We start from the raw sequence: 26,661 nt of genomic DNA on the forward strand, positions 1-26,661 counted from the left end.
TGGTTGGCCTAGGAACAATCTCCCAAACATCATTTTTCATAATGCACTGATACTCTTCAGACATGGCATCCTTCCATACTTGATGTTCAAGTGCATCCGATACATTGTTTGGTTCAGCTTTAGAGAGGTCATTCATAAGGGCAACATAGCTAGTGAATTTATTAGGTCTTTTGCTTTCTCTAAAGGTTCCTAAAGGAGCAACAAACTTCTGAACTTCTTCTACAGTTTTGGTGGCCCATAGTGGTCTTTTCTTGAGGTTTTCTCTAGGTGGACTTTGAGTTTCACTCATAGTTTCCTCAGGATTCTCCCTCTGAAGCTCAGGAGTAGGATCTCTATCTAAGCTAGGGTTGGGAATATAGACTTCAGAATCTAGAGAGCTTTGGGCTCTTTTGAAGGCTAAGTTTTCTTCAAAGATCACATCCCTACTTAGTTCAATACTCTTTTGACCAGGTATATATATCCTGTAGGCTTTGGAGGTTTCATTGTATCCTACAAAGATTCCCATTTTTCCAGAAGGCTCTAATTTTAATCTTTTCTCCTTAGGTACATGAATATAGACAGGGCATCCAAAAATCCTAAGGTGGCTTATATTTGGTTTTGATTTAGTAAAGACTTCCTCAGGGGTCTTGTCTTCAAGATGAGAGTGAGGATATCTGTTTTGAATATATACAACAGTGCTAGTTGCTTCTGCCCAAAGATTGATATTTAGATTCTGATCAAGAATCATAGCTTTGGCAACTTCAACGATTGTCCTATTTTTCCTTTCTGCTATCCCATTTTGTTGAGGGTTGTAAAGTATTGTCAACTCCCTCTTAATCCCTGAATTTTTACAAAACTCTTTAAATAATTCTGATGTGTATTCCCCCCCATTATCAGTTCTTAGGGTTTTAATTTTGTTTCCTGAGTAGTTCTCTGTTAGTGATTTGAATTCTTTAAACCTATTAAGGATCTCTTCTGATTCTTTACATTTCAGAAAGTAGATCCAGGTTTTCCTAGAGTAGTCATCAACAAATATTACATAATACAGATATCCCCCCAATGAATTTACAGACATAGGTCCACATACATCAGAATGAACTAACTCTAAAATTTTACTTGTTTTCCTAGTACTACTCTGAAAAGCACCCTTAGTATTTTTACCTAGGGCACATCCTGTGCATGCCCCTGAATGATATTGCTTTAGCTTAGGTAGACCTGTGACAAGGTCTCCCATTGATGATAAAGGACTAATTTAGGTGGCCTAGTCTTCTATGCCAGATTTCATTGGCATCTGTAGTTTCATGAATTAGGGCTAAGTTGGGCTCTGTGCATAACTCATATAAGTAGCCTTGTCTTTGGCCAATTGTTTTAGCTTTCTTAATGGATGAGTTCTTTGGCCAAGCCAACACTTTGTTGTCCATGAAGGTCACTCTGTATCCATTGTCCTCCAGTGCTGATATTGAGACAAGATTCCTCTTAATGCCTGGAACATATAGCACTCCTCTAAGTTGTAATGATACACCTGACTTTAGTTTGATGGTGCAGTTTCCAACTCCTTTATCAGGGTGTGTAGAGTCATCTCCGATGGTTACCTCTTCATCATTCTCCTCTTTCATGGAGTCTAGTACTTCTCTGAATCCTGTGATGTGTCTGGATGAGCAACTGTTGATCACCCAGGAGTTCACTTTGTTTGATGCTTGATTTGTGAGTGTTGAATAGAGTACATACTTCTCGGAATCCTCTTCCCTTTTCGATTTTCCTGTTTTGGCAAATGTGGCTTGTTTAGATCTTTCTGGACATTTGGCAACATAGTGCCCAAATTTGTCACATCTGTAACACTGAATTTGAGAGAGGTCCTTCTTGAAGGAGTTCTTGCTGTGACGACCTTTTATCTTCCTGAATTGCTTCTTCTTGCCCTTTCTGTCTGAGTTCGTATTTAGAACTTGAAGATCTTCATCTATATTCTTTTATTTGATCCCTTTCTTATTTTGCCTTGATTCCTCTTGGAGACAGTCAGCCTTTAGCCTATTGAAATTTGGAAAGTTATCCCTTGCACTGATGCCTTGGACGAACGTTTCCTAGATATTATGCAACCCATCTAAAGCAATGATGGTTAATTCTTTGCTTTGGATCTCATATCCAAGGGTTGCTAGTTCATCCCTTCAGGTAGATATTCGCATGAAGTAGGCATTGACTGATTCCCCTTTTATCATGGATATATGATTTATCTCTCTTTTTAGAGCCAATGTTCTACTGGCATTGGATATCTCAAAAGCATCTTCAAGTGCTTTGAACATGTTGAAAGATGTTTCATGTTTCTTTATAATGGGCATAATATTGTTCCTTACCCCATCGACTATGATTTTGATAGCCTTATCATTTCCTTCTCTCCAAATTGCTTTTTCAGGTTCAGTCTCAGGTTCTTTAGTTTCAGTCTTTACAAATGATTCAACTTTATTTTCTTTTAGAATCATTTGAATTCTGAATTTCCATGCGGAGAAGTCGTCACCCCCTTATTAGAATATTAAAATAATGTTAATTTTAGTATTAATGCTCAATAGTGTATATTCTATTTTAGTAAGATCTTCTACGATCTTCTCAGCAGTTTCTTATTAAAAACTCGCTATTCTTGTAAATACTCTTGTATTATTTATGAGCGTCTTGCTCATTCTGTAAATCAATCAATTCTTTGAAATCCATTGCGTGTCTCGCACTGTTTTATGGTATCAGAGCCTGGTTCCTTAAAAATTCGAAATTTTTTCAAAGCAAAAAATTCAGTGTGAATTTTTTTTTGTTCTATTGTTTTGAAAAACAAAATTGAAGGATTTTTTTCTGTTCGAATTTTGTTTGGGAATTTTCTTCCACAAAATCGCGGATTTGTTTCAGCCTGTTCGGATTTTTTTGAAACCGCGGATTTTCGGTTCGCGTGTTTTCCAGGCACCTACATTTGCTGTGTAAAAAAAAAAAATCGCGATTTTCATCCTTAGCCGCGCGACTTTGTTTCCTGTGCTTGTGCGTGTGGGTTTATTTGTGATCGCGTTTTTTCCCGCCTGCAGATTTTTTTCTGCCATTTTTGGACGGAAATCTGCATTTTCGGCTAGGGTTTTGACCCTCCAGATTCAGTCGAAATTCTTTTCTAATTGCATATTCGTGGTGGGTTTTTCGAGATCTCAACTGGGTTGTCGTCATAATTTTCTAGGTGCCTCGATTTTCGAGCCAGCGGATCTAGATTCCGACAGCAAATTCCTTTTGGGTTTTTTGCAAGGATTTCTAGGTTTTCTTCAGATTTTTCTGGGTCACCGGAAATTTTTTCTTGAAATTCATGCCAACTGTACTTCATTTTTTGAAGTCTATACCTGCATCTGCCTCTGTTTCTGCAATGGGATTCAAAATTTTTGAATTCTATGCCAAAGCCTCTTCTCAGTTTTTTTTCGTTTTCAGTGCATTGGGAAACGTGCAAATGGCTTCTCTAACCAACCTGATGTTAGAAGGCAGTCAACGCTTTAATGGCAACAATTACAACATCTGGAAACAGCGTATGTTGACCATTTTTTAATATAGGCGTCTTGACCAGCTTGTTTTGGGAAAAGAGCTCAGTCCTGGTACACCTAGTGCAGATCAAGATAAGTTTGATGAACGCAATCGGGAGGCAGTTATGCTTCTCAAACTCTCTGTGACTGATGATCAGTTACCACAGATTCCTTCCGACAAGATAGCTTTCGACATCTGGAAGCATCTGAAGGAATTGCATGAGACATCCAACAAGAGTCGAGCATTCTTTCTGAAGAATCAGTTGTTCTCCATTATGATGGATGAACGCATGTCCTTACAAGAACACCTCACGAGGATTAAGGACATTCGAGATCAGCTCGAAGCTATTGGTCGGACTATGGAGGAAGAAGACATGGTAGTAATCACTCTAAAAAGTTTTCCGAAATCGTATGAACACTTCATTGAGACCCTCAATATTACTTCAACTAATGTTGACCTGAAGTTTTCATAATTGGGCACCAAACTTCTACAGCAGGATCGCTGGAAACAACAGTTTGGTAGTAGTACTACGTCAGCCTCCTCGGAAAATGCTTTTACAGCCAAATCCTTTCACAAGGATAACGGCAAATTTCAATCCTCTCAGCCTTTTCAGCAGAAAGGCTCTTCTCAGACACAGGATGCTGCTAAGAAGAAGAATGTGCAGTGCAATTACTGTCACAAGTACAGCCACATGAAGAAAGATTGTCGTCAGAGGCTCGCTTCTGAACAAAAGAAGCAGGGAGGGTCACACCAGAAGGCGCATGTTGCTGAACATTCCGAGTAGAAGGAGTCTGCCTTTTATGCCTTTATGGCTAAGAGGTCTTCAGATCATGCCAGGTCTTCTGCTTGGTACATCAACTCTGGTGCGTCACGTCACTTTTCTCATCGGCGTGACTGGTTTACAGATTTCTCATCTTTCAGTGATTCCGTTGTATTCGGTGGAGGTGAGGAGTATACAGTTGTTGGTAGAGGCACTGTTCAAATACAGTCTGGTGGCAGGAATCTCATCTTCCTGAATGTGTACTATGTTCCTGGTATGGAACTTAATCTGCTCTCTGTCAGTCAGATTACGAGGAATTCTCCTCAACTAGATGTGGTGTTCAATGCTCACAAGTGTTCCATCATTGATCGGGAGACTCGTCTTATTGTTGTTGTTGGTCTAGAGGATCATGGCCTATACAGGTTTCTTGGCACTGGTGATTCTCCTGAAGTGGCTCTAGCAGCTCGTGTTTCTCCTCTCAGCACTTTGTGGCATCAAAGATATGGACATCTCAACATTCAGTATCTCTCTCAGCTATCTCAGGAGGGACTTGTTTCAGGGTTACCTGATATTCAGACTCAGCATCTTGGAGTATGTGGCGCCTGTCAAGCTGGCAAACACCATCAGACTTCATTCACACATGGAGAGTCTTGGCGCACATCTAAGGTACTTCAATTACTTCATGCTGATATTTGTGGTCCTATGAATACATCTTCTGTTACTGGTTGCAAATACTTTTTGCTTATTGTAGATGATTTTAGTAGAAAGATGTGGGTGTACTTTCTTATACACAAATCAGATGTATTTAGTATCTTTCAGAAGTTTAAGTCCTTAGTTGAAAAAGAGTCTGGATGTAGCATCGTTACTCTTAGGACAGATAACGGGGGGGGAATTTTGTTCTTCTACATTCTCCAACTTCTGTGATACCCATGAAATCAAACGCCAGTTGACTACACCCTACACTCCTCAGCAAAACAGTGTTGTCGAGTGTCGCAATCGTACGGTTGTTGAGATGGCTCACTCAATGTTACAACACAGGAGTGTTCCGAATAAGTATTGGGCTGAAGCAGTGTTTACTGCTGTCTACCTCCTTAACCGTTCCCCTACTCAGGCTGTTAAGGGGAAGACTCCATAAGAGGTTTGGTCTGGTCGAAAGCCTAAGATCAGCCACTTGAAGGTTTTTGGCTCTGTTGCCTATGTTTGGATTTCAGATGCTAAGCGCTCCAAGTTGGATTCCAAAAGTCAGAAACTCATGATGACAGGATACAGTGATCACCATAAGGCCTACGAACTGATAGATATAGACACTGAACGTCTTATCTTCAGTCGTGATGTTGTATTTGATGAAGACAGAGGATTCTTTCAGTCCCCTTCTTCTGAGCAGTGTTCTGAGGATCAGCCTCACAGTGTTCTTCTTCCATTAGGCTCACCTAATGGGCGGGATGATGCAGAATCCATTTTCAATGATGCACTACCTAAGTTCCCTCCACAGAATAATCCTCCTCCTGCTACTCCTGTTCCTGATCCTGAGCCTCTTCCAGCTCCTCCAGATGTTAGCACTTCTACTCTCCGGCCTAAATGGTGGGCCAAGACCATTGGTGATCTCAGGGATACTGAGCTCATTGAGGATAGAACCTCCCGTAATAAGAGCAAACAACAACATACAGTTAATTTTGCTCTCATGGCTAACATACACAGTGTTTTTGAGCCTCAGACATATTCAAAGGCTAAAGGTATACCTAAGAGGGAACAGGCTATGGAAGCTGAGTTCTAGGGTCTTCAGAAGAATCACACTTGGGCCCTTTCTGATCTTCCTTCAGGGAAGAAGCCCATTAGCTGCAAATGGGTGTACAAAGTAAAATACAAAGTTGATGGAACCCTAGACAAGTATAAGGCTCGTCTTGTTGCTCGTGGGTTCTCACAAAAAGAAGGCATTGACTACAAGGAGACTTTTGCTCCTACAGCCAAAATAAGTACCATACGGCTCGTTCTTGCCTTGGCAGCCCAGTTCAGTTGGAAAGTCCATCAGATGGACGTCAAGAGCGCTTTTTTGAATGGTGACTTACAAGAAGAAGTCTACATGACGCAACCCCCAGGATTCAAGGTTGCTGGTCAAGAACAAAAGGTCTGTAGACTAGTCAAAGCACTCTATAGTCTGAAACAAGCTCCTCGGGCTTGGTACATGAAAATTGATAAGTACCTGACAGATCATGGTTTTCAGCGGAGTCCATCTGATGCAAACCTGTATATCAAGCATACTAGTAATGATGTTCTGTTGAATATATACTTGATTTGAATTTTACGTAAAATTGAACAGCCTCAAGTTTGATTTAACTATAGCTCTGATACCATGTAAATGATATTCAATTTACATTCAATATGCAAGTTATATTCTATTAAAATAATCTTGTTGTATTTATTATTGCCTTAATGTATAAATCTGACTATCTTCTTGTTTGTGGCAAGTGAGAGGAGCATTTAATATTTTCTATGTCCTATCTCACGAATGCCACAAAATATAAGTATATAACAAATGGGGCACAGTCAAGCAATGCCTTGATCGGTCATGACCGATCAAGACATTACTTGATCGTGCCTCTTTGTTTATACTAAACAAATGCATGTTCAATGTTAATGCCAATCGGTGTGGGAGTAGTATTACAACCGATGTCTATCGATGTTTGCTCAATGCTAACAGCCGATAGTTATCGGCGTGTTTGCCTTAACAACCGATAACTATCGGTGTAGGCTTAACACCCGATAACTATCGGTGACCTTTGTTATAATGCCACCCGATATATTATATGCAACCCGATATATTAATCGGTGTTTTCATTAATCATTTATTTATCATTATATATGTTAATCGATATACATCTAAATACAAGATTTATTAATCGATGAACATAAACAAAACGCATAGTATGATTATCAATGAATAGGTTATTTATATGCAAATGTAGAATGGCTATCAAAGAGGAATTAATTGCTTGAAGGTTTTATCATGGTTATCAATATGATAAATGATTGAATGAGAGACTTTATTTATCTCTCATTCAATCATTTATCTTACCGAAGCTATCATGCATTAACATTTTTCGCTTCTAGAGAGGAGCAATGGAAGTGACCTCGAATTTGCCATCTCCTCTCCGTTCCTTAGTCAAAATCACGATGAACTTGATGAAGTTGATCCTTTAAATGATCAAAACAAGGTTGCTTTAGTTGTAATTCATCAAATTGACCTTAAATATGCACACGAAGCAAAATCGCTCCAAGGTGAGGACAAAGGAAGAGGATTTTGAAACTGAGAGGGAGCAATGGAAATGGCCCTCACACAGCCCATTTCAAGGTTGCTAATCAGAGATTGCATTCATTGTTCAAACCAAGACATCTCATGATGGCTAGAGGTAATTTTATATGATTTGGAAAGCTTGGAGAGGGATTTCGCTCCTAAAGGGGAGCAATGGAAGCAAAATTAGGAAGTGAATTTCGCTCCTAGAGAGGAGCAATGGAAATTCTTGGATACTTAGTCGAATTTTGCCCCAGTAACTTACCTCTCACTAAAATATGATCAGATCACCTTGATGACGAAGGAAATACTTGCAAAGTTGAATAGGCTTGAACTCCACCAAACTCTTGTTTATGCCATGCAACCACTCCACTTTGATGGTCAAGGAAAAAATTCGCTCGAATGTCTAGGCAAAGGAAGTTCGCTCCAAAGCATGAGCAATGGAAGTTTTCCATACTTAGACGAATTTCACCCTATGTGACCCTCTTGCCTTGACTTCTCATCTCACATCACTTCATTTCACCTCTCATAGGAAGGGCTATCCTCCCGACTCCTGGCCTCTTGACCAACTATACCTCTCCAATGCAGAGGTTAATAGCAAAAGACTCTAACCACTACCCTAGAAGGCGGAAAAAAGTGGGGTCCCCATTTGCAATGGGGCGATGTGTGAAAACGTCACAACAAGGCCCACATTCTGACTCGAAATGGATTAGAAGCAGAAGAATTGGGGTTAGGCCCACTTTCTAAATCGAAATGGATTAGGAGTAGAAGGATTAGGGTTAGGCCCACTTTCTGGCTCAAATTGGAATCGGAATAGAAAGATTGGGGTTAAACCCACTTTTTGGCTCAAGAAGAATGATTGGGGTTAGGCCCACTTTCTAGCTCAAGAAAAATAAGGATCAAACATGTGTATTTGCTTGAATACTCCATGACTGCATATATTCATGTGTATGCTTCGTGTTTGAGTATATTCATGTGTATACTTTGTATTTTTATGTGTATGCTCCGTGTTTAGTCCATACTTGATATGTATTAGATATGTGAATAACTAGAAAGATATAAGTTACATTTGAGGTCATAGATGTGTGTCATGCTTCAAATCCTCATCTCAATACATGTTAAGATCACCCAAGCTTTAATACAAAGAGATATCCATAGTATGGTTGAAGTGTTGGGTCAACCAAATTAAAGAAGAAATACGAATCTCCAAGGGTTGATTTATTCAGTTTTTAGAAACCTACATTGCTTGAGGACAAGCAAATTTGGGAAGGGTGAACTGTAATGTCCCCTTGTTGAAATAGTATTTATTAATAAATAATAGGACAAGCAAATTTGGGAAGGGCGATCTGTAATGTCCCCTTGTTGAAATAGGATTTATTAATAAATAATAATAGTAAATTAAAATATAAAAGAATAAAAATAACAATTAATATAATTAAAAATTATTTAAGTTTAATGAATGGTCAAAAAGCATGAAATAAAAGTTGTGACTCCCTCGAACATGAGATATAAAAGGGAGAGAAGAGAACTTCATTTGGAGAAAAAGGGGAAAGAGGAAGAAAGGAATTAAGGAAGCATTAACGGGAAGAAGATAAGGAAGTGACTCTTTCAAAGGGGCAGCAATGATGAAAGGTTGTGACCCTTTCGAATGGTGGTAATTGTGAAAAGTTGTGACCATTAAGAAGAGGTGTGACTCTCCCTCACATTGGAGGATATAAAGTGGATAAGTTTTCATTTGAGAAGGTAGGATCCATGGAATAGAACAAAATATCTGAAGCATTAAAAGCAGACTTAGGAGCAGACCTAAATCATAATTATAAGAAAATTTGGAAGAACGATATGAACATTTATCAAAGAGATCAGGACACAAATACAAATCTGCAAACAATAATAAAGCAGGCATCGAAGGAAAATAAGAGGAAACATTAAATCAATAACCAGAGAATCAGACCTGATGGAATAGAAAGGATTCTCATACACAAATATATCCGAGTATAGGTAGTAGATCAGATTGATATAAACAGCAGACCTCTGCACTTAAAGAGTGAAACAACATCTAATTGAATCTGTCCAAATTACTACAGCAGACTGAATATACATAGCTGCAATAATTCTACAAGTATATTGAGCAAGATTTAGTGTCCTCCCAAAAGGGGACATTACAAGTGGTATCAGAGCATGTTCCTACCAGCCTGAGGGAAATTAGTTAATGCAATTAAGTCATCGAAAGGAAGAAAGCCAATTACGTAATATAGAGGTAATGTTTGATGGTGAAACAAAAGGAAATCCAAGTAAGAAAACAAGACACGATGAGGAAGATCTTAAAAACATCCAAGCAAGGGAAGAAGGGGCAATAAACAAATGGAGTCTTGTGGAGGAACCAATCTAGTAATTATGGTGCCCTTACATCCTCAAGATCTATGGGACATATTAAGAAAATGTTTGAAACGTACTGGAGAAAGTTTAAGACACGTCAATAAGCATACAAGAGCAGAAAAAATGGTGTTAGACCCACTTTCTGACTCAAAATGGATTAGGAGTAGAAGGATTGGGGTTAGGCTCACTTTTTGACTCGAAATGGATTAGAAGCAAAAGAATTGGGGTTAGGCCCACTTTTTGACTCGAAATGGATTAGGAGCAGATGGATTAGGGTTAGGCCCACTTTCTAGCTCCGAATGGAATAGGAGCAAAAGGATTGGGGTTAGGCCCACTTTCTGGCTCAAATTGGAATAGGAGCAGAAAGATTGGGGTTAGGCCCACTTTCTAAAGAAAGATTGGGGTTAGGCCAACTTTCTATCTCAGAGGAAAGTTGGGGTTAGGCCCACTTTCTGGCTCAAGAGGAAAGATGGGGTTAGGCCCACTTTCTAGCTCAAGCAAAATAAGAAGGATCTAACAACATGTGTATTTGCATGTATACTCCGTGACTGCATATATTCATGTGTATGCTCCGTGTTTGGTTCATACTTGATATGTATTAGATATGTGAATGACTAGAATGATATAAGTTGCATTTGAGGTCATAGATGTGTATCATGCTTCAAATCCTCATCTCAATACATGTTAAGATCACCCAAGCTTTAACACAAAGAGATATCCATAGTATGGTGCAAGCATTGGGTCAACCAAATTAAAGAACAAATACGAATCTCCAAGGGTTGATTTATTCAGCTCTTAGAAACCTACATTACTTGAGGACAAGCAATTTTGGGAAGGGCGGACGGTAATGTCCTCTTGTTGAAATAGGATTTATTAATAAATAATCATAATAAATTAAAATATTAAAAAAATAAATAAAAAATTAATATAATTAAAATTTAGTTAAGTTTAATAAATGGTAAAAAGGCATGAAATGAAAAGTTGTGACTCCCTCAAACATGAGATATAAAAGGGAGAGAAGAGTACTTCATTTGGGAAAAAAGGGGAAAAAGGAAGAAAGAAGGGAGCAAAGGAATTAAGGAAGCATTAATGGGAAGAAGATAAGGAATTGACTCTTTCAAAAGGGCAGCAATGATGAAAGGTTGTGACCCTTTCGAAGGGTGGTAAAAGGTTGTGACCATTAAGAAGAGGTGTGACTCTCCCTCACATTGGAGGATATAAAGTGTAGAAGTTTTCATTCAAGAAGGTAGGATCCATTGAATAGAACAAAATATCTGAAGCATTAAAAGCAGATTTAGGAGCAGACCTAAATCATAATTATAAGAAAATTTGGAAGAATGATATGAACATTTATCAAAGAGATCAGAACTGTAATATCCCCAACCCTGACCTTACACCACTACTATTTCCTCAATTTTGTAAAGTCTCTAGAGAAACAAAATTGCAGAAGAATAGACAGATCGATTATGGTAATTAGTTGCATCTATCACATAACATACATCCTCATCTCAAGGAGAATGATCAACAAACAAATTATTAAGCATGTTCGTTTTCTATCAAAGAAGTATCGATCTTGACTAATCATATGATTAATCATTTCCATCCAATGAAACAATGGTTATACAAGGAAACTGAAAAGCCACGAGTTGTATAACCCATTTTTGTTATGAAGTGGCACGAATTGCAAGAGATGCGATTAGGGAGAAGGCATGGGACGTGCTGTTTGAATGCAACCAATCCCTTTGATCAGGGAGAGTATAATATGGAATTGACGTCATTGTAGCAAGGCATCAAAAAGGAATTAAGAAAAAGGGACTGCATGTTATTCTGGTCCGATCCCTATAACTATACGTTTTCTGCCATAGTACTGATAATTCTTTATCATAATGCATTAAATATTTATATATATATCTATAACAGAATAATAATCAATTATATAAACCAAACATGTTTAAGTAACTCTTAAACTAGTATGTAATCTGGGAAAATACTAAATAGCAAGATAATCAATATTATAATTCAGAATGTCTTAATTTTGTCCTAAACCATAATCAGTTCTGTATTTTCTATTCCCCAAGGGAGATGGGTGCTGCTAGGGAAGGGCAGGGTAAAACCACTTCAATAGAAAGCCCCAAGGGTGAATGGACTGAGTTCCGGTAATCTGGGTTACATTAAGGAGGTGGTGTCAAGTGCCCTAGGGAGCCAAGCCCTCTTCTGGGAATAGGGTCATATTGGTTTCGGGTTTAGGCATGTTTTTTTTTAATGGCATCATAAGTTATATTACAAAGAATTAGTTAGTTCGGCTCAATTAATAGTGATAGAAGGTAGTTAAATAGATGTTGCCCTTGGTAATTGACAGCCTATAAATAGGGAACATTACAAGAACACAAATACAAATCTGCAAACAATAATAAAGCAGGCATCCAAGGAAAAGAAGAGGAAACATGAAATCAATAACCAAAGAATCGGACCTGATGGAATAGAAAGGATTCTCCTACACGCATATATATCTGAGTATAGGTAGCAGATCAGATTGATATAAACAGTAGACCTGTGCATTTGAAGAGCAAAACAACATCTAATTGAATCTGTCCAAATTACTACAGCAGATTGAATATACATAACTGCAATAATTCTACAAGTATATTGGGCAAGATTTAGTGTCCTTGAAAGATGTCGAAAGCTGATTGGAGCAATCTGATATGTTTTCCTGAGTTTGATTTCTTTGACCAGCGGTTGGAATTTTCGTTTTTTAATGCAGGAGGTTTTTAGGATAACTTGCGTGTTATTGACTTTTGGAATTTGACAATGCAAAATGAATATGCAATAAATGAAATACTTGACTAAAAATGAATTTCAGACTTCTGATTTTATTTATCAGCAAATAACAAATGGAAATAAATGATTATTTTTAACAACCCAAGCCAATAATGGCCTACGAGGAGTTCAATGCTGGGAATTGAAGGTGATTTTATTGACCTGAACAGGTGGAAAGATTGAATGAAGCAACTCCAGCTGCAACTAATGGCTCCATTGAGCTTTATTCACCTACAGGATAATTATCTAAAACAAATTTGTCAAGAATTCCTAATTCCAATGCAATTCCCGAACTTCCCCCAGGAGAGACTTCAATTTGGTGGGCTTTCTACACACTTATCTGCTCCTGTAGCTCCAGTATGAACCAATTTCATCAAATAAACATGGGAATTCTTCTTATTTGCTGCTAACAATAAATTTTGTACCAAAAAGCCTAATTAAAACCCTTGAATTTATTTTATTGAGAATTCCAAGAAAGAATGGTGGTACGGCTAGCCTGGGAAAGGTGCGGCCTGCAATAAATACTACTGTAACTGCTGGAAGCTGACTGCAAACCGCCCAGAATTGATGTATCAGACCTGGCAATGCTCACAAAGATGGACTTTTGCTGTCTACATCCCTTATTGACCAAATACTAAACATTTGATGCTGCCATGGTGATGCTGAAAGTGTGGGGTTTCGTCCACACCTTCAAAAATTGGAGGGTTTTCGTCCTCCTATGGCTCCCAGATCTGGAACACTCTGCTGCAGACCATGCAAAACAGAAAATAGTCATAAAAAATGAAATCAAGATGCCTTCCAAATGAATAGACTCCTTTCTTATGCTCTCAACCCTCATCAAACCTCACAAAGCATCAAATAAAGATTCCAAGGAATCTTTTTCCCTCCAATATGGCGTCCAGCCTTGAGGGTACAATCATCATGGTAAAAACCATCACCTTTTAAAATCAACTTGGCCTAGGAAATCGAGCCATGGGGTACAATTCAAGTTTTAACTTTATAAAGTTACTTTTTAATAAAATTGCTATTTATAGAATATAGTAACTTATAAGCTCTTATAAGCTTTTATAAGCCTTTATTTTAAACTTTATTGAATAATTCTTCACCAAGCTCCAAAATTGACCAAGTATAGCTCCTAGTGAATCAAACACCTCCTAACCCCATCATTTGCCTGCGGAGACGGCTAACAAGCAAATCTACCCTTCTTGGATGGTGACTAGAAAAGAGGGGACATGACAGTCCTCCCAAAAGGGGACATTACAAGAGGCCACCAAAGTCCTAGTGAAAGACAGTTATTATTACGGAATGAAGTTAAGGTAAGTAATTTAAATTAACAAGCACTCTCTCAACCTCAAAAGAGATAAGGGACGAAATTTAAGCTATTCCTAGCAATCATTCTTAAACACTCTTAAAATCGATAATGGTAGCTTATGTCAATTCAAGTTGTCATGTGTTATGTTTTTAGCCTCTTCTGACTCAACTCCCTTTCCCTAGTTTTCATGTCTCCTTTGCATTTGTTCCTTTGAATGAATGTATGTCTCTTCCCACACATCAATACTCTTTTTTTATTTTCTACCTCTCTTCTCTATTTATGTCTTTCATTGCTATTTTGACCACATCTTTTTTCCATTTCACACAACCTATTTTTCGCCATCTTTAAAAAAAAAACCTTCTTTTTAGCTTGCACACCCTTTCCAAGCTCACTGTCCATTCACCTCTTGTCAATGCATTTGTTTCTACCCTACCTCACAATCTTTAAAGAACATGAGATTCTCACAGTCCATGTAAATGAATGAGAAAAGCTTCTGGAAAAAACTTTTGTTTGCGTCAACGTTTCAGATCAAACTACATGATCCATCATCACAATGTGTAAGTAAAGATAATAGGATTGTGGAATTAGCACAACAAACAGCATTCGATGGCAAGGGGGAAACTTTAGAAGCACGGAAGCCAGGAAACATAATCCCAATTTTTAATTATGCCAACTCTGCAACCTATTGTCTTTACTCTTTACTTCCTCATCATCATGATGGATCATAGAGTGATGTGAAACATTGATGCAAACAAAAAACAGTTTTTAGCAAAAGCTTTTCTCACTTATTGAGTATTTCAATTTGTCAACTAGGTTAATAAATACAGTGTATTGAAATAAAACTATCATTCACAAGCATATAGCAATAAGAGCAGAAAGTTTTGTGAAATGGTCCCAAGCTTAATGAGTTCACCTGATGACTATTGAGCAAGACTACTTCTGTAGGCCAAGAAGCTTGTGATGGTTTATCCACAGACAATACGGCCAAACTTGAATCCTTCATAACAATGGGTTCCTGTGCCTGAAACAGGGAACAAAAAAATTTCAATTTCATACCAACATGAACTTGTATTAAAGCTGACAATGCAAATTTAATGCATTCTACAAGAATGGTCATCATTCAAACAAGAAAAACCAAAGAACAAATAATTAACAAGCAAAACAAAATTTCTGTAACTTTTGGTAGTTCAAGTGATCAGCAATTTCACATCTTTAATTCTCATATCTATGTGATATTTACTTCAATCAATGGAGCCAATTAAGAGCATATTTCTTACAGGGCAATTTATGCAATGTGATTTCTCATAGTATGTAAACAGATATCTTGATTGTTGTTGAGCTACTTTGATTTTTAGTAACATATACAGTTACAAATCTCCATTCAAACAGTCACCATTACACATGCCTCAAAAATTCATAGCAAAACTTACATAGATATCAAAAAGATAAGGTGTGTAATGAATTACAAGGTAGTCTAGGAACAATCATTTTGTGTTGACCCAATGAAGCACATAGTTGAAAGGCTTCAACTTTAATATGCACAAGAAAAAGCCTCAAAAATTCATAGCAAACCTTTCATAGATATCAAAAAGGTAAGGTGTGCGATGAATTATAAGGTAGTCCAGGAACAATCAATTTGCTGTTGACCCAATGAAGCAAATGGATGAAAGGCTTCAACTTTAATATGCATAGAGATGATAACAAAGTCAACAAACAAGATGACTGAATTACGCTCACTGCAATTTCAACTTACATGGGGTTCATGAAGATAAATCCAATTATGTTTTTGTTACAAGAACAACTTTTCATGATCTGACATTCTTCTGGATGATTGGAAATGTAATTGTTGTTCATATGCCATTGTCCATACATGTTATAATATGATTGACAATTTGGTTGATATTAGTTAGCAAGATCAGTTTTAAATGTTCCACATTTTGTAAAATGTGATGTCAACAGTTTTATATATAATATAAATGTTACAATAAAACATTTGACTGAGAACTTCTGCAATCAATGATGCAGTACGAGAAAAATATAATTTGCTCATTTCGGGAACAATGTGTCACTAAAAAGACTAATTGATCAGCATCCCACATTAGGATACCATTCCTAGTTTATCTACTTTAACTTTTTCAATACTAATTGATATCTTGTGTACTACTTCAAGCCTTAAACATTAAGGTAATCAAAATCAGACTAACATACCAAATTCTTTGGAAGAGGTCGATCTGCAGCTGCATGAGAAAGAGCTGCAACTGCTGCTTGTTGTTGCTCTGTAAGTGGAGCATTCTATAAAACAAAACAAAAAGCTTTATTAAATGAATGAATGGAGGAATCTTCCCATATTTGTTCAAAAAGAGACACATAAAATTACTAATTTCAAATACAAAAAAAATACTCGTAATAAAACCATGACAATCATGATCACAATCAGTTCAATACACCATAAAACTCTATATGTACTCCATAATGACACACTCACCAAGAACAAGATGCTTGAAATAGATCATGCCAAAAAAATGCAACAGGAAACTTCCATTTGAATTCACTTAATTCAACCAGATGTGCTTGCGTATGGTACTGACTCCTATTGATTCATACCAAATTAAAAAAAAAAAATCATGCACCTAATTCTCAAATTTCATGAACAGAGGTAAGAAACAGTCACTCAACTAATTCTTAGTCTCCAACTAGAATAATAATAACCCATTCATATATTCCAAATAATCTAAAATTTTAAGAATATAGCTGACAACCTAGAATGGAAGTGTCAATTGGTAAAGTCAACCCCAAGTTATTGACCCAAATATCCACTGGGATTAGAAATCCATACAACATATGGTCAAAAATCAGATACTGATAATCCAATTCAATGGAACTTGAAAAGGTTGTCAAGGAGTTGTATATATGTAATGTCCCCATTTTCGTGAGCATCAAAGTTCGAGGGATTAGCCTATTATTTGGACTCTCGTAGGCTAACATTTGGGATAGAGAGTCTCAGAGGCAGTTCCACTTCTTCAGTTCAGTCTTGGTTTCAGTTCCAAGGCCTTTGCAATCAGTGTATGGGCTTAGTTGAGGGACTTACTATTTATAGTAAATCAATCTGGCAGTTGTGATATTTTTAGTGAGGGCACCTGGACACATGGGGGTTATTCAGTGTTGACCCCAGCTTCTGACGACACGTCAAAAGACTGAATATTGAGGGAGATATTAATATTTTAGTGGTTAAGTTCTTTAATTAACTTATATGGATATTATAAAGTCATAAAGTGACTTAATTAAAATTATAAGCCACTTAAATATTATAAAGTAACTTTATAAAAAATTAAAAGGTCACTTAAAATATTAAAAGTGATTTTAAATCATTTAAATGTAGAAGTACGCCCAAGATGAATTTAAACTATTGAAAAGTGATTTAAATACATTTAATGTATTTAAAATTGCATTTGGGCGTACTTTCTTGGAATTTGTGCTTTTGGGGTTATAAGGGAATTGAAGGCAATTCAAACTCATATTATTGATTATTTGACATTGCTTCTATTTTGCTCTGTGGAATTCCTTGACAAGGGTTTCAGAGGTTTGGCCATTGGAAAACGGAAATTCTTCGTGGATCTATGATTGTGAGGTTGTGGAAGATCAGCTGAATTATTGCAATTGTGAAGGCTTCATTCAGGAGTCTTATTGTGCTTCAACAGAGATTCTTTATTTCAGATATTGCAGATTTTCCAATAAAAAAAGGGCAAATCAGGTTAGACGCCCCTTTTGCAGCATATTTCATTTCAATAAGCAGTCGTACAGTTTCCAGTTGTTGGCCGTACAATTCAGGCTTGGCACCTGGGGTCCAGGAAAGGGACATTTTGACTGGGAGGCTGAAACGCCTTTCTAATTTGCAATCTAGTTGCACCATTCCAAACACCCAGCATAATCAGGTGGATTCATTTCATTTTTGGCCTAGAGAAATTGTATTTTGGACTTGTACTTCAATTTTGGTCAGTTTCCCAGTTTTGGCTGGCAAACTCCAAAGATCTTTATTTAAAATAAGCTGAGGACCTACGGGTATGTTTTATGTATTAGTTTCATTTGCAGCAGTTACTTAATGCATAATATAGATTCAATTGTTCCATATTTGGTATCGATTCAGTTATATGAGCAATTGTTGCCTGGTGCACTTGTTATTTTTATTTAAAAATTGTTGAAAAACCCTTGAAAATCCAAAACAAATCAGCAATAGTATTTCAGGAGAGTTAGAACCAGCAGGGTTCTTACAATATACAAACACATTTTTCTAAATGAAATATATCCCCGCCATATTATTTGCAATCAGCCAAACATGAAAGCTGGAAATTATCAAGCTAACCTTATAAATTTGAGTCTAAGTTTCTAACAATAACATTGTTACGAGAACAAATGTATATAACATAATGCAGATCCAGGAAATAGAGGTCAATATGAAGTCATTCATTTGCATGCGAAGAAGATACCACATATAAAGGGCTTGACAGAATAATCATATGATGTTCATATTCATGCTAGATACAGCTATATAAACTAAGACTGCTTGTTCAAACTATAGAAGAACAACACTCATTGATCCATCAATGAAAAGCTACCATACAAATAACTACAGATGCAAAGCAATCAAATAAAGTTTGAAATGAACATATTTACTTATTCAAGAAATTCTAAGACAAAGATAGGATTCAGCAGAAAAACAACTACCACGTACAGACTTCAAAAATTGAAAAATATAAAATGCAAGAGCTAGCAATCTCATATTTTGAAATGCAGGAGCTAGCAAGATCATTTCAAAATGTTATAAAAGCAGAAGAATCAAACAAGTGAAATGCAAGAGCTAACAATCTCTCTAGTTTCTTGTAAAATGTAATGTTATAGAAAAATCATACAATGGTAAGTTGCTGATGGTGTCCAAGCTCATCACTACAGATCATATCATGCAAGTTTGGAAACGGTATTACCTCATGGAAACAGCATCCAAAAACCCTCTTTCACCAGAAGGAGTTTCTGAACAACTACTAACCCATATATAGCTGACGAACTTGCTACAGAGACTTGTGTGAACTAGTTTAATGATTTAACCCCAAACTAGTTTCCTCTTCTAGTCATTACTGGTTTTCTAGGACATAACTAGCATGTGTCACTAGCAGCTCATGTACATACAAAGAGCACTGTCAATGTATTCATTTGTGCCTCTTAGGACAACACAAAAGGGAACGGCGTATAGAGCAAAAACTTTACTCAAATTAGACAAAGAAGCACACTAGTAACTTAAAACAAAACTAACCCTAGAACTTAAGGAAACAATCGCTAGTTTTTTACAACATGTACAAGTTAAATCTCTGGAATTTTCATACGCATTGCAACCAAACTTAAGAAATTGCCTATCAGCATTTCTGCTCAAGATAAGATTTTTTTGTCTTTTTTTTTTTGGAAGTAATCAACTACAACAGCTAACCATACTTGATATTTTAGCTAAATGCAGAGACTAAAAACGCAAGTACAACACCAAAATTGAAATTTAATTAACACACAAGATTCAGCAAATCAAATGAGGGGAAACACATATTAACGCAAGTACAACTACCACACTTCATAAAACCAACAATACAAAACCTGCGATTTTCAATAGAAAAATTGATTTACCTAATCAACACATAAACAAGATCACAACAAACCTTGAATAGTAATCTCAGCTGCAAATAGGCATAAAAAGAAACATTAGAAAAATCAAGGGCCAATACTGCTTATTTATAAGTTTTTAACAATATTTTGCATCAAGAATCAAGATAAATAAAAAGCATACTAAAAATTCCTATGCTAAAAATAGTTTGCTTGCACATAAAACAGGCCTTAAAACACAAATTGTTTCCACAAACTGCTTGGGAACTTCCTCTAATGGGCATCCTTCCTTGGTACAAGTGAAACCCCTTCACATGTGTGCGCTCGCCGCTCGTACCCTAGATATACACCTTTTTTGAGTTTTGAAGTTGAAACATGGACATTTAATGTAGTGGAACACACTTTTCCTCTTAATGGCAAAATTTCATGTTTGAATGTCCATATGTGTTTTTAAGTTGAACATTCCCAATAAAAAGAGTGCCACACATCAATAGAAAGGGAGCCCTTTTCATTCTGCTCAAAAAAGTAAACCCTACGGAGAGAAGCATACTTTTGCACTAGATGGAAACTTTTTTATGTTGACTCTCTATTAAGTTTGCACTCCTTTGAAGGGCATTTGCCATCACTAGGTGTGCATTTTTTGTTATGTTTTTCAGTTGACATTGCTCACTTAGTGAAAGTACTCCCTTTTGTCACTTAAATCACTTCTGTTCTAATTTCATGTTGACATGAGAGAACTTATGCACTTTTTCACTTAAAATGGGACACTCAATGGAGAGGCACATGCCAATGGTCTAGACGTCCACTTTTCCCTTACTTAACACTCACAAAGTGGTTGTCCTTTGGGGAGGCACTCTCCACACCACTAGATGTCCAAAAATCACAACTTAACACTCAAAAAGTATACTTCTACAGGTGCATTGCATGCGTCTTGATAACCATTTTCTTCACTTTTTCACCAAAATTGGATCACTAAATACATTGGCATGCCCAAATGTACCGTTTTCATGCCTTAGGCCACTTTTGCCTTCCCTTCCTTCTCAAGTTCTAATCGTCCCCTTGCATAAGGTGTTAAAAAGTTCTTTTTGTTAGCCTCACAAAGACATTGACTAGAGACAACGGAAACAACATTGATAACCATAACAAGGATTCAAGTCTGGTAAAAAAACAAGTAATATCAAGGATCTGACTAAAAAGATGTCTCAATCCAAAACAATTGTGTGGGTACAACAAGCCCCTTCCACCAGCTGCTGTTTGGGATGGCACTTAAGCCATGCCATAAATGGGTGTCCCAATTATGCACATGAAACCACGTAAAACAAGAGAGATAAAATGTGCTTAGGTTCTTGTCAAGAAGATACAAATCTATGAAACTAAGATCTGAGCCAATCTTGCTTGAGTATTTGGTAAGATTTTCTCTTCTGGTTGTTTATGGGTTCACATGCTTCTACACAGTCATTTCTGTTTTCAGGGGCTGACTGGAGGATGCAGTTGCATTTCCCTACACAGTATTCCAAAGCTCTTAGGTAAGGGATTTCTCTAAATGATTAACTGGATTGGAAACAAGCTAATTACTTTTCGTTTGACAAAGTGTTGGCAGCCTGCTGATTTGAGAATCCAATCTAATAATGGATGATAATACTGAGGAGAAAACACTCCATTTACCATTAAGGATCTGTTAAATATTCTATCAATGAAGACGAACAAACAACAGATGCACCTTCAATTGTCAAAAATAGGACTTTTCTGGTCATTATGTCCACAGGCAGAAATATTAAGAAATCAGTGCATAAGTGGTGGAATTTAAATCTGGCTTGTGCAGTGGCTAGAATGCTCAAAAATTATTTCTTAGTGATTTTCAAGATGCAGATGAGATAGTTGAAATTTGATATGGGGTAATTTATTGTAGATTTTATTCCTTTCAGGATTCCCTTCAAAGGCTCCTCCAGAACTTCTTTTGTGACATTGGCAAGATCTTTTTGAGCAAATGGAACCTATCTGGGATCATATTAACTGACCTTTAGGCTTTTACAACATTAAAAACAAAGTTAATCTAAGCTGTGCAAGGATTTGCAGATGCGGATCGGTTAAGCTGAAATTGCTTGACTACACATGAGACCAATAGGTGGACTGCAAAATTATATCTTTCACTCAAGTTATGTTTCTGTTATTAGCCAATCTCAAAAGAAAAACTGTCAAAGCAAAGAAAAACCTCTTGAAAAAGCATCAAAGCAAAGCAAAAACCAGACTGCAAAAAAGATGTTAACTCAAGAATTGAAAATAGTTATTGCCAAGCTAAAAGGACATCTAAGGCCTTACAGCCCAGTTTAGTAACATTCCATTAGATCAACTAGGATCTTAACACAAAACATCTAAGGTATTAGATCAAGAAAGATTTTTACACAAAACATAAACAAATAGAAATCCTTCATGTATCTAGATTCTACTTTTCTTAAGATTTAATAGGTTAAGCCATGTAGGACTATCAAGCCCTGAGTAAGATTGATGAAATTGTGTTCAAAAAAACTTCTTTTTTAGTTACTCGAGGGGTCCAAATCTATTAAGACCAAGAAGGGAAAGGGTACTGGATGATGATCTTCAAGTGGTTAAGGAAAAAAATTAGTCAATGCTCCTTCACATCAAACAACCTAAAGGGATGGGATCCTTCAGATAGGAAGAGATTAAAAGAGGTATATGAAAAGCGGGATCAAGCTGATTCAATTCCAGAAACACCCTCCCAAGCGATTCTCTCAAAAGATATTTGAGGTTAACTGAAAATTAAGCACCACTGTTGATCATACCTGGTGTATTTCTTTTGGAATCTAGTACTTGGATTAAAAAAAAATTAAATAGATGAGAAAATACTAGCCGCTAAAGAAAGAAACTACATATAAATGGAAACAGTAGAGCAAATTTTAATACATGGAAAGTATTTTATGAGTATTGAATGTTGACAAATCTATATAGAGTTGTTGGTGAATCCTCCTCATTCAAATAATATATAATATAGGCTAATTTAAAAGAAAACATCTGATTCATTATTTATTCGTGCATATTTTGGTAATTTCATTAAGTTTATGTAATATATATATATATATAAAAGCTGTGATTAAGAGGTTGCTGAAGACCCCACTACAGTAAATGTAATTTGGATCCCATGTTTCACACATTCAATATGTATTCTCTGATTTTCATGTTTAAATGTGAAACACGACAAAAGATCATCAATGCCAGATTCCAAATGTTTATGGCCCTTATGTTTAACTGCCATATTATTTCTTTCAGGCTTCTTTTGGCAGTAAATTCTGTGTTTCAAAACTCTTGTCAGTAATCTTCTATATTATGTTGAAATACAAGCCTTAGTTCAGTTCTATTTTGTATCTTTCAAAAGACTCAGGTTTGCTCACAAGCACAATCAGTTGGGTCTCCTTTGCTTAACTGATATTTTTGTATGATATGTACATTTCCACCTCTTTATAAAACCGATATGGCCTGATATATGATCTCAGATTCTGAACATGAATTACATGTACACTATCACCAGGCGCTTCCAAGACTTTCTCTCCCAGTCTTCCTGACAAGAGGGGATGTATTTTGTAATACTACTGCATACTCATGCGTTTTTCTTATTTTTCTTCCCTTCTAAAATGGCAAAAGAAAATTGTTAGTTTAAATATTCGGGGAAAATCAAAAGAATGGAAGAAGTCTACGTAAAATACAAGTAATGTCTCGTGTTCAGCTGAACCACTATAATCTCTTCAGAGTGAAATGCAATACTGAAGCAAACTGCAAATACAGTCAAGTTCAACAGTAAAATCGCCTGGAAGGGTAACTGTCTGACTATAATTTACATTAAATTTGGTCTTGACTAAGACATAAATTGCTTATATAGGTGGCAGAAAAGCGTTCTAAGAGGCAGAAAATTGTTTTTACACAATTTCAGACTTAAAAATAAGTAGGTATAGGGAAAGCTTTGCCAGTACCAAATGAACCGTCTCATTACGCTTCGCCCCTCAAAAAGAAAGAAAAGAAATCAACGTTTGTTCTATGCATAAAAAGAATTAAAATTCAAACAAGAATATGCAGATTTAGCATAGTAAGGAAGAAATTAACCTGGTCCCAAGTGGAAGCAAAGCTATAACCTTTGGATACTGCATCTGATTGTTGTTTTGGCAGTGCCGCAGTATTCGCTCTACTTGCCATTCTTACTCACCCTGAAACTTTTCATAAATCTTCAAAATGTAAGTTGAGATCTCCTTTAAAATAAGGAATCCAATAAACCAATAAGACATAACTCCATTGATCTGAAGCAAATATGAGAAAAACGAGTAAGTCCATTACCTCTATGATATCATATGGATATCTTATAAATCTTCCAAAGGCATTAGTGTACAAAGAATCCTATTCAAATGAACATTTTATAAAATTATTCAAAAACCCCAAAGAAACATAAATTCCACAATTCATGGGCTAAATTTATTTACTCTCTATCTCTATATTATTGAAATGTCTTTAAATTTCAAATTTAAATCCATTTTTTTCCTTTTTGCTGTTTAAATCTCCACTTTTTTGAAATATTATACATTTGATTTGCTAATTTTTCCCAAAAGATAGTTGCTGCTATGTTAAAAACCACGAATCCAACCACACGTTTCTTTTGCTTTAACAGCACCGCCAATCTACTACAGAATTCATCAATAAAATCATTTGATGTATGATGTGAACTTTTGAAATGCAAAATGTGAATAGAAAATAACCTTTTGAAAATCTAAATGGTTCCTCCTCTATTTTAAAAAGCAAAATCATCATGATTCCAAATTGTCCGAAATATCATAACAACCGCCAACCGCCCACATAGCTGCATCTTGGCATTCAAAACACAAGATTCAAGGAACCTAGGTTACGGCATACAGATCAAACTCATTTCCAGGCCAAGAGCATTTTTCAGATCCATGCGAATGTCTTGGGATTGTGGTTGTTTCAAGGGTTAACAAACAGGCCAGTCCTGAACCAAACAGCAAGAATCACTTGTGATCCCGATCAAGATTAAGACTGTCATATTAAATTCAGTCTAAGCAGTTGAGTTCGTGGGGTAAACAACAGTGAAGTGCTAGCGCGAACGGACAGGGATTATCCAAGAGCTATAACCAGTTGATTACCCACGGACCAGCTCAGAAGCAGGGGAAAAGCTAAATCTATACGTAAGCCGCCTTTTATTAATTAATACTTGAACGATTATGGCATTAAGTCGAGAAGGCACTGATGGAATAGCTGACCTAAAGTAAATATGCTTTAGATTCACCTTCTTACCGGAGTAATTCTTTTGGTAATAATTGCTCCTTCCCGGAGTAAGTGGTGAAAACAAATGTGAGAAACGAGACGATTTCTGTCAAAATGCTATTGCTAAGACGAGTCAATGGATGATCAGACGAGTCAATAGTTTATAGAGCATACGAAATATAGTTACTTAAAATAGTACCGTTCTACGAACCCTTCGCGAACGAAGTCAGGAGATCACAGGCGTAAAGCCTTATATTTTTTAATGCGCCACAGAAAAAGTAACTAACAAACTGCTGCACTTGAATGCCCTACTGTAGTTACAGTTGCCGCAGACCTACAATTACCTACCCATGCCACCCTACAAATCATAATCATCAGAACTCACTCGATCGATGTTTGAGTAGGGCCAGAGAGATGACCGGTCATTCCATTTATGCGCTCGGCTGATTCGAGAAGGAACTCGAGACGGGAACCTACAAGAAGAAATGGCAGGGGTGGGGGGTGCGCTGGACCAGCTTAAAGAAAAAAGGTGGGCAAGCCGGGACAATCGGATGGGAGGACAAGAAGAAAGTATTCTCAATTCTCTCTGAGAATTATTCGAAGGTTACAAAATAACACTCTGAAAAGATTGGAGACACTGGAATGTCACTGAAGGAGATACCTTGATTGCGCGGAGCTTTCAAATCATTTCATTTGATCACTATATTTTCAATAATGTAATTAGATCATTGCTTATTTAGAAATACTGGTAGTAATTTTGGTTTCAAAAAGAGAGTACGGATTGATTAATATGCGTGTTAGTAGCGCATTTTACATCGTTGATTTTGTAATTAATGGTTGTGACTGACTAGCCTGTCACTATTTTGCAATTAACGGTTGCGACTGACTACCTGTCACTAACACGTTGTACGAAAGGTTTGTTTTGGAGCTAGAATAGTCACAGCCTAACCGGACCCATTCGAGATTAAAATTAGTCAATTCAGTCATATATGGGAGATATTGCTCCATTCCTCCTTTTTTAAAAATGGTTAGACCTTTTAGATTATCCCCCATCATTAAAATGTGGGGTTTTTTTGGGCAATTTCAATTAGGTGGCTTTGGAGTATACCACATTTTTCATAAATGATTTTTTTTGGAAATTTTGTAAAATGGGTCAATAATTACTTTAAGTTGGTATTCATTTTTGGTTATCAAGTCATTATATTACATTTTAGTTGTCTCTTTATTGGTTGTGTATATTACATTTTAGTTGTCTCTCTATTGGTTGTGTATATTACATTTTAGTTGTCTCTCTATTGGTTGTGTATGTAGATTTGTAGGTTTTCATACATGAAAATACATTTTAGTTGTCTTTCTATTGGTTGTGTATGTAGATTTGTAGATTTTCAAACATTGCAATATGAAATGCAACTTTTATCCAATGATCATGGTGAAGTAGTCTCTAGTCACAAACTTCACATAATCTTCTTCTGCAATGTAAGCACTCTCAACTTTATTAAACTAATTCTAGTGGATCATAATCTTCTTCTGCAATGTAAGCACTCTCAACTTTATTAAACTAATTCTAATGGATGAGAGTTTGAGTAATACTAAGATGTATATCTTAAGTATAATCTATATAAAGTACATTAAGGGATATCAAAATGTACACGTAACAAATAGATTAAAACAAAATTA

General features: G+C 36.5%; 1 protein-coding gene across 7 annotated transcripts in view; it reads right to left on the bottom strand.

Moving 5' to 3' along the window:
• LOC131072078 (conserved oligomeric Golgi complex subunit 3) overlaps positions 1–25,725 on the bottom strand; it is a 194,962-nt gene extending 169,237 nt beyond the window's left edge. Inside the window, exons 1-5 of one of the 7 annotated variants that reach the window (XM_058008104.2) lie at positions 25,646–25,725; positions 24,046–24,105; positions 23,818–23,918; positions 16,273–16,356; positions 14,978–15,085 (exon numbers count right to left, since the gene is read on the bottom strand). In XM_058008104.2, the coding sequence (XP_057864087.2) occupies positions 14,978–15,085; positions 16,273–16,356; positions 23,818–23,907 (282 nt within the window). In that variant the 5' untranslated portion in view covers positions 23,908–23,918; positions 24,046–24,105; positions 25,646–25,725. Of the gene's footprint in view, positions 1–14,977; positions 15,086–16,272; positions 16,357–23,817; positions 23,919–24,045; positions 24,106–24,461 lie in introns of those variants that run through there. The other 6 variants (XM_058008105.2, XM_058008106.2, XM_058008110.2 and 3 more) reach the window with 6 other exon arrangements.
• Positions 25,726–26,661: the final 936 nt, after the last annotated feature.

The sequence above is a fragment of the Cryptomeria japonica genome, chromosome 3 (assembly GCF_030272615.1).
Source record: "Cryptomeria japonica chromosome 3, Sugi_1.0, whole genome shotgun sequence".
In the NCBI taxonomy this organism is placed as follows: domain Eukaryota; kingdom Viridiplantae; phylum Streptophyta; class Pinopsida; order Cupressales; family Cupressaceae; genus Cryptomeria; species Cryptomeria japonica.